The following is a 9,839-nucleotide window of genomic DNA, read 5'->3' as shown; positions in this document are numbered from 1 at the left end:
GTGCATTATCTTGCTTGTTTTTCAGCTTGTCAGTCCTGTATCAGACAGAGTTTCAATATCAGATACTTTTTACACTTTATACTTAGAATTGCATTGTTTCCTACTAGCCGGACTTAATGTTCTGTCAAATTTTTAAGCAATATTGAAACCTTGTTCAGCGTATACTTGGTTGGATGATTGAAAGGGAAAGAGAGAGGTGATGTGAAGAAGAAGTCATCTTTTGGAGATATGGCTGAGTGGTTGATAGCTCTGATCTTGAAAACAAGTATAGTTCAAAAGAAAGTACTATTGAGGGTAGTAGTAGTCGTAATATCGTTGTTGAGCAATGATAACAAAGACAAAAACATTGCATCACATGTTGGCATCTCTTTTTAATGATATATATTCACTCCGCCTTTGCATTGTGTTACTAAATGTGCCTCAAGTGTTATTATAAGTGATGAGTTTATTTCTATTTATGGTAATGCCGTTTATGCATGCACCTCACTAGGTATACCAAATAATTTCTCCAGAAAAGATTAGGTCTAACATATAAGCAGCATTTTTTTTTCTTTTTCCTTTTTCAACTGTCTGTAGTTCCTATTGATGTGCTTATGTTGCTGCTTGACATTTTTATGAACTTCATGACGATTGGTGTGATTTATTGGAATTGCTATTAACAAAGCACATTTTCATTAAAAAATATATAGCTTTGTGTGTATTAACTAATTTTTTTCTGATAAGTTTTAGCAGGGTTACAGTAGGACCAGAGATTTGGAAAGTGAGGAGCTATTGGTACAGTTGCCTGCTCTGCAGCAGCTTCTCTATCGACTTATTGGTTGCCAGGTAATGCTGCTGGACATGTGGATGTTGATAGTCGAATTATTAACTTCATTTTTCTATATTTGTGTTTCTATTTTGACCTCTGTATTTCTACATATCAGTTTGGTTAGAATTGATTCAACTCAATTTCCTCTGGAAGCTTATTGCTCTTTTGTTTTGTATTATCTTGTCAATAGTACCAACTGATTGTGTGCTAATACTTTTCAGCCAGAAGGAGCTGCTGTTAGCAATTATGTGATACAGTATGCGTTGGCTCTGGTATGTCTTTAGCTCTGTTTATCTAAAAATCCTCCTCAGTTCAGAATTTACACGGTAGTTTGTTTAGAATTGTTTGGGATGTTTTGATGAATATATTTTGGCGTTAGCCATTTGTTGGCATAGCACAAGACTGGGGAATTTATGTACGGGGATTGTTAGCTTATCCTCTGCATTCTTTATTTTTTAAATCTTGAACTTTTTCCCCTCTTTTGGTGATTACAACAATGAAATCTGAATATTAACTTTGGAAGCCAACCTTTGGAAGGAACAAGGGTCAAACCTTTACTCAATTACTTCCAGTTACTGATGTCTTTTCCATGAAGGGTAGGAATGGGAATGTCATTCATGTTGGACCAAAGTTTCAATGGTGATAAAAGTTTTGTTTATCTGCATCTGATCCCTGTCATAGGGAGGGGTATCCTTTGTGTGGACAGATTGTTTTGACCTAGTTAGAAATTGGAAATTTACTTTACGGAATTTATTAGGAATTGACACTATTGATTTCCTTCTTGGCTAATGAGGTGTCATAAACGTCTTTTCTTATTTCTTTCTTCTGGTGATATTTATAGTTGTTATTTGTGGGTATAATTCATAATTTTGTTAGATGAAATTTGGATATATAGTTTATAACAATGTCGTATTATTTCATATTGACCTGGTCCTTAAATACAGGTATTGAAAGAGAGCTTTAAGATTTATTGTGCTATTAATGATGGAATTATCAATCTTATTGATAAGGTAAATCGGCTTATTCATGTGTTGAGTATCATATTTTCACTAAAAGTGTGATTTATATTTTTAAGTAATAACTTCTTTATTTCTTTGTAGTTTTTTGAGATGCCCAGACATGAGGCCATCACAGCCTTTGATGTCTACAAACGTGCTGGTCAGCAGGTAATAGTTTACACGTAATTTCTATCAAATGCTTTGCAACTGTATTTTCTGAAGTGGCCATCAAGGCTTTTGCAGTTTAGCTTCAAGATCCTTATGTTATAAGCCCTAAGTGGTTGTAGGCTTCCAGTCTCTCGGATTTCTATGAAGTCTGCAAAGGATTAGAACTTGCTAGAAATTTTCAGTTTCCTGTCTTAAGAGAGGTACTTCTTTGTATCTGCAGTGATTTCATGTTTGATTTAACGTGGTCTCTCCGTTTAGCCTTAATATGATTCCCAATGCAACACTGGCCTTTTGCAGCCTCCACAATCCTTTCTTGCAACCATGGAAGAGTATATTAGAGAGGCACCACGAGTGGTTACAGTTCCAAATGAACCATTGGTTAGTGCATAATTTATTAATTTTAAGGAATGTAATTATCATATACGCATATATTGTTGCCATCAGTGCATAGTTTTCCTGAAAACATTGCTTGAAAAGTGTAATTTTTTTTTTTTTGGTAACAACTGATATCTTGTTCTTCATCAACAGCTTCAGTTGACATACAGACCAGAAGAAGCTTCTGCTGTAGAAGACAATGAATTACCTGTTGAAGAACAGGAGCCATCAGTGCCAGTTGATAATACTGTTGTCCCAGTTTCTGAACCTGCACCACCACCTCCTCCTCCTCCGCCTCAAAACAATTTTGAAACTGGAGATTTGCTGGTAAGCTTTTTGTCCAGAGTTTGGTTATATCTGGTTATGAATTGTAGAGTTTGGCTCATTTATGTCATGGTGGCAGGGGTTGAATGATGCAACGCCTGATGCTTCATCAATAGAGGAAAGAAATGCACTAGCCCTAGCTATAGTTCCCACTGAAGCTGGTAATATTTTGGCCTTTTGTTTTCTCAAAATTCTGCTTTGTGGTCTTGTTTATAGCTTGTTCAATAGGAAATGGATGCCTTTTGTGCGTATAGGAACTGCATCAACTTTTGACTCGGGTGCCACTCAAACGAAGGATTTTGATCCAACCGGGTGGGAGCTTGCCCTTGTCACCAATCCAAGTAACAATATTTCTTCAGTCAACGAGAGGCAATTGGTAAGTCTTTCATGTGTCCTGCGTAGGACATCGGTCTAAATTTTAAGTAGGATTACTTGGTTTACATATAAGCTGAAATAATTCAGATTCTGCTTATAAATTGCAGTAAGTAAAAGGGGGAAAAAAGTTTGTATGTCTCGACCATTTCGTGAAATTGATTTACATTATGATTCTCAATATCTCAAGCATACAATTTTATGACCATGTTATCCTTTTTTTGGTAAAATAAATTAGCGTGGATAATCAACTTCACATAATAGCTCCTTGTCATTATTTTATAGTTGTATCAATGAAAATTACAATTTGAGAAATTATTCAATTTGTATGAGCATGTGGTCTTGTGGTGGTTGTAGGAAGGGGTCAAAATGATGTCGTTTCAGTAGTATGAAATAATGTGTCGAAGTCAGAATGTATTATGCATTCGGACATGGTTATTATTGTGATTGTCAGTGTTTCTTCTTAAGAGAAAGACTTGAGGTCTGTATTCTCTCTTGCTATATGAGCATACTATTTTTGACAGGCTTGCATTTTCCTCGCATACATATATTAGGAGTGCACGTTTTGCATTATTCATCAGTGTGGCCTAACTTATTTAGATCCATATGACAGTGTCACATTGCCGTCTTTTGTCTTTGGTAAAGAAAGGTTGTTATATCAATATATTATACTATTTTATTGATAAATATGAGAATTTGTTGGATTTTTGGCAACCATTATACATTCCCTAGGTTCAGAAGTTTCACTACTTTTGGCTGTCCATGAATGTTAGGCTGGTGGATTGGACACGCTCACTCTTAACAGCTTATACGACGAAATGGCATATAGATCTGCAAATCAGCAGGCAGTGTATGGAACACCTGCCCTGAATCCATTTGAAGTGCAAGATCCATTTGCCCCATCAAGCAACATCCCTCCACCTCCCGCGGTCCAAATGGCAGCCATGGCTCAGCCACAAGCAAATCCATTTGGTCCTTACGCGCCTTATCAGCCTCAGCAGCAACATGTGTTGATGAATCCAGCCAATCCCTTTGGTGATGCGGGTTATAGGGCGTTTCCTGTGAATCCTGTTTCACACCCACAAAATAACAATCCATTTGGAAGCACAGGCTTGTTATAATAATGGAACACTGCTTTCTTTTTCTTTTTCCTGGAGGTGTAAAGTATTTTAATCAATCAAGTTGGTTTTGGTGAATTCAGCAGTGAGTAAAATGACGCATCGGTTTTACTTCTTTGTTGCTGGATTGATGATTTTTGGAATGGATATGCCTGGTTGGTTGCCTTGTAAAAATTTCAGTCAACATTGAGAATGTAATAATTGTTTGATGGTATATAGAATAGTGGGTTCTGCTTGTATCCTTGCATATCTCAGCTTTCAAGTTGCCGCATGATCATTCATATTTCATAGGCGTTGCACATCAGCTCGCATGTTGAGTTTTTTCCAGGATATTTAATTTATTTAGGGTTATTTTTGGCCAAAGCAATTTATTTATAGAGTCATAAAGAAGGTATTGGATTTATGTGATGCATAATCTTTTAATTATATATTTAAGGCTTTGAAAATGAACGAATATGTTATTGTTTAAACATTTTTATTTTTTGAACCATTTGAGTTACTGAAATTGGATAGGAGTTATTGGGATCAAATGTATAGTAATTTTATGCATCAGGTCTGTCTAAGGAGGAGGTTGAAAGGACTCAAAAAGTAAGGAAATCATTTCCATCACATCCCAGAGGAGAATTTTCTGATGGACAGTACTTACATTAGGTTTTTTTATATCTATCATGAGAATTTTTCAATCACATAAGGTCATTATTCTATTTTTAAAATATTAATATTTAATTAAAAATTCACATTAAAAAATAATTGTAGATGACTTTGTGTGATTAGAGAATTCGGCAAAGTGAATGAAAATATTTTAATCTCACTATTTTCCTTTTCAAAATGACTGAATTGGAAGAATATATTTATGATATTATGCTAGGAAGTTTTGATAAGACGACAGTCAAAGAAGTAAATTTAAAATTACTGAGACAAAGAAATTATTGGGTTTATATATATTTAGGCTTTAAAAATGAACAAATTATGTGATTATTTAATCATTTATATTTTAAAAACAATGAGTATTTGAAATTGATGGGAGTTATCGATCACTTGGATCAGATGGGAGTTATCGCAGTGTTAATTAATACTACCTCCGGTCCTAATTATAAGACCCAATTGACTTATTTGAGGAGATTAAGGAAAAAGTTAAGTTAGTTATTTGTAATAAATAAGTGTTGTCATTCCTAAAATATCCTGTTAATTAAGTGTATGGCTAGAACTATCATTATTAGAAGGACTATATTGGAAAAAAATACATAAATATGAGAGAAAAAATGGATTGGGTCTTATAATTAGGACCAAACAAAAAGTCAAACAGTGTCTTATATTAAGGACCGGAGGTAGTATCTTGTTCGAGAAAATGGTCAACAAATGTTGCCATCCATCCTTTTATAGACCCAAACACACACCCACACACACACAAACAAAATCTATCCAACAATTGACATACGCACTGCGGCCCCTCGTTGATAAATTCATTTTAACTAGAAGCTAATGATCAAAAGAAAAATCAGTATGGAAATGATAATTCAGCTAAACATAAAATAAAATGATAATTGATAAAAACAGGGAGAGAGAAAAAAATACTACTATGAATGCAAACCATAATGAAATATTTATTTTATTTGTACGTGTTGGAAAAATATTTTATTGAATATAGAAAATAATAATTGTTTTAAATAAAATCTGATCTTGATCGGGGTTATTATTCTTTTTGTCAAATAAATAAATAATTATCTATCACCAAAAAAATTAAATAAATAATATTCTATAGTGAAAAGAATGCAAAATATTCTAATCCATTCGCATAATTGAAACCAAGGAACGAATTCTACATCTCATTTTAATTCAGTCTTATGAAACAAAATCACTTGCGCATCTTTTAATGTAATGATATATTAATTCTCCAGTCCTTAATATAGAACATAATTGTTAAGTTAATTTTGATCCTAAATATAAGACATATTTCTCATATTTATCAATTTTTTCTAAATTAGTCCTATCGATACTCTTTCAACCATAATCAAGTAAAAGAGAAAGGGAGGATATTAAGGAAGATGATTATGGTGTTTTAGGAAAAGCATGTTATAATTAACTAACTTCCCTAACTTCTTTAATCTAATCAAATTAGTTAATTATGTCTTATATTAAGAACCGAAGGAGTTTGATGTTTTGAACATCAGATATTCTCTCAAGTTGAAACTTGTGTATATTAAAAAATAGTCATCCAATAATAATAAATTACAATATTTTGATCATGTGAATAATCTGATTTATTATTGATTTTATGTTTTCTCTTACATTTTTTGCATATTAGAGAAAAATTAACAAGTATTTAAAATAAAATTCCATAATTAATGTCAATTGATTTTGAGACGTGATTCAATTTTGAAAAGATGGACTATTATTATTATTATTATTATTATTATTATTATTATTATTATTATTATTAATGAGAAGAATGCGCAATATCCCATTACTATGTTAAACAATTGAAATTTATGTAAACTTTGCGTGTAAATCCCAAAAATATAATAAGTGCATTCTAGAAAAATGATGTCATATTACTTATGATTAACTAACTTATTTAATTTTTTTAATTTAATTAAGTTAGTTAAGCAAGTCTTAGATAAAGACTAAAGGATTATTTCATTTGAATTATGGTCCACTTAATACACAGTGTATCAGATTCACTTTCCCTGGTATATCAGATTTGATATAACAGTCTTCTCAACAATAAAGCTCTCTTCTATCATTAAATTATCCTCTCTCCTTTTTCCAACCCAAACCCTAAATATCATCCCTCATTTTGACCAAAATCGAACTTATTTATATATTTCTTCACACATCCTTTTGTGTTTTTTTGACCAAACCCTATCATCCATCGTTTTGATCAAAACCCAGCTGATACGAACCAGAGAGCAATATCACATGCGCACACGATCCACAATGAGTTCTGAAAATCCCTCCAGCAATATTTTAGATGACGTAAGTACATATACCTCTTAGTTTATATTCATTTTGTAATTCTTCTTGTAATATAGTTACATGGCAATATTATAAATGAAATATTAATATATCTTTTTGAAGTCAACGGCTAGCTGTTTCTGTAGTAATGCCATCCGTCATATTTGGATAAAATTCTGAATTTCAGTTTGACGTTAATATGTTTGTGTACACACGGGTTTAATATATATATATATATTTTTTTTGAATATTTCAGGAACCAATTGGACGTTACATTGAAACTTTCTTTATGACGAAAGATGAATTGCCACCTTCGCCAAGCTTTGATTTTGAATCTCTAGGACTCAAAGATTATCCAAGTGACTGTTCGGCAAGTTCTGCATCATCGGATTCAAGTCAACGTCGCAAGTCTCCGCCGGTCAACGTAATTAATTCTTGCAATCTTTAAAAAGATCGATAAAACTGTATTCTTTTATAAAATTAATCTCTAATCTAATTTAATTATATATTATTGATGTTTTCTAGTTTAATACAATAATCTGATTGTTTCAATTTTCAACGCATTAAAAAGTTATATAAAGATAATATAAATTCTCTATTTTTTATAACAACATAATATAAATTCTGAATAATCATAAGGAGAAATAAAAGATTTTCAACCAAAAAAATTAAGTCATATATTTTTTTTTCTTTGTCAGCAAGTCATATATCTATCATATTTATTCTAAGAAAAATTTTACTAAAACGCGTGGCCGTTGGGGTGGGTTGTATATTTACATATATATATATTTATAAATTCTCGGTGAAGTGCTAATATATAACAATTTATTTTCACTTTAGGAGGAAGTTGAAGATTCCAAGAGAGAAGTTTTGCCTTCTATGGATGATCGTGTGCCAGCAGCATCAACATCACCAATAATGGATGATCTGATTGATTTAATTGATTTTAGTGATTTTCAGTCTGCGGATCTTCATCTGAGTATCTTTAATGGCGATGAAGCTCAGCCCACAACAAACCCTACATCTCATTCGTCTCAACATCAACATGCCACTCCGGTAATTAATTATTATTGATCTTGCCATCTTTGAGATAGACTTATTTTCATACTATTTTGGTTAAAACTTTATGTCAAAATAAATCAATGACGTCTTAAATCTATATAGTCGACTCTAAGTGATGACATCAACTAGGTTTATTATTGTGTTTGCATATATAATATTTTGTTCATTGTGATTTTTGCGCGAAATAATTCCATATGCTTTTTTATTTTATTAAACCACAATAGTGTGTTTTGCGATTTGTATAGCCGACTTCATTCAGTGAGATCATGCTTGTTGTTGTTGTATATTAGTTTCTTCATTATCTGGTCAACCACATGCTAACATATTATTTCAGGACCCAGTTGAAGATCCAAATAAATTCTTGATGAAGTGCTAATATATAACAATTTATTTTCATTTTAGGAGGAGGTTGAAGATTCCAGGAGAGAAGTTTTGCGTTCTATGGATGAAGGTGTCCCAGCAGCATCAACATCACCAATAATGGATGATTTGACTGATTTAATTGATTTTAGTGATTTTCAATCTGCGGATCTTCATCTGAGTGTCTTTAATGGCGTTGAAGCTCAGCCCACAACAAACCCCACATCTCATTCGTTTCAACATCAACATGCTACACTGGTAACTAAATTATTATTTATCTTGCCATCTTTGAGATAGACTTATTTTCATGCTATTTTGGTTAAAATTTTATGTCAAAATAAATCAATAATGTCATTAAATCTATATAGCTGACTCTGCCTGATGAGATCAACCAGGTTTATTGTTGTTGCTGCATATATAATATTTTGTTTATTGTGATTTTTGTACGAAATAATTCCATACACTTTTTTATTTTATTGAACCACGATAGCGTCTTGTGATTCGTATAGCCGATTTCACTTAATGAGACCAGGCTTGTTGTTGTTGTATATTCTTTTCTTCATTATTTGGTCAACCACATGTTAACATATTTAATTTATAATAATTAATTTTAATTTCAGGAGGCAGTTGAAGATTCTACTGAAGAAATTTTGTTTGGAATGGATAATGAAGGGGTCCCATCATTATTACCCCCTACCGACTTGCAATCTCTTGGAGTTCATGTGAGTGGCTCTACTGGCAGAGATGAGCCTTCAACAAACCCTACTCTGTCAGATTCAATTCAACATCATCATCTCAACATAATTCCATCGGTAATCACAATTTTTTTTTTTTGTAGTGCCAACATAATTAACTGTGTGTTCTTTCTTTTTGGATCGATAATTGACTGTGTTCGAAACCATTAAGAAAAAATCGTTATTATTTTAGTTAATCTTTCCGTCAAAAGGAATCAATCTCAAAAATTATTTAATTTTCCATAATTTCTAGGTGAACCACATATCATTATATTTAAATATTTAAACATTAATTTCACAACAAGTTTTTTTAAAAAAATAAGTATGACATTTTCAGAAAATAAATTATTATTATGATAAAAATAAAATTTTATCCTAATATCAATTATGAATAATAATATGCTTAGCTTGTTGAGTAGTAGCAGTATATATACATATAGAGAGATGAAATGCTAATATATTTATAATTAATTTCAATATTTCAGGACCCAGTTGAAGATTCTATTGAAGTTTTGTTTGCAATGAATGAGCGCACTGGCGGAGATGTGCCTTCAACAAAACCTGC

General features: G+C 32.1%; 1 protein-coding gene across 1 annotated transcript; it reads left to right on the top strand.

Annotated features, from left to right (window-relative positions):
• Positions 1-729: 729 nt before the first annotated feature.
• Positions 730-4,410, top strand: LOC114742408 (putative clathrin assembly protein At2g01600; the record flags this gene model as incomplete). Its single annotated transcript, XM_028930674.1, has 10 exons — positions 730-825; positions 1,030-1,080; positions 1,753-1,818; positions 1,909-1,974; positions 2,094-2,174; positions 2,272-2,352; positions 2,503-2,676; positions 2,753-2,834; positions 2,928-3,049; positions 3,819-4,410. Coding segments are annotated over 10 exons (1,167 nt in total), but the record flags the coding sequence as incomplete, so codon positions are not given.
• Positions 4,411-9,839: the final 5,429 nt, after the last annotated feature.

Source organism: Neltuma alba, unplaced genomic scaffold (assembly GCF_004799145.2).
Source record: "Neltuma alba isolate B1F8T4 unplaced genomic scaffold, ASM479914v2 tig00003742_pilon, whole genome shotgun sequence".
Lineage (NCBI taxonomy): Eukaryota > Viridiplantae > Streptophyta > Magnoliopsida > Fabales > Fabaceae > Neltuma > Neltuma alba.
This window is presented reverse-complemented; position numbering and strand designations above follow the sequence as displayed.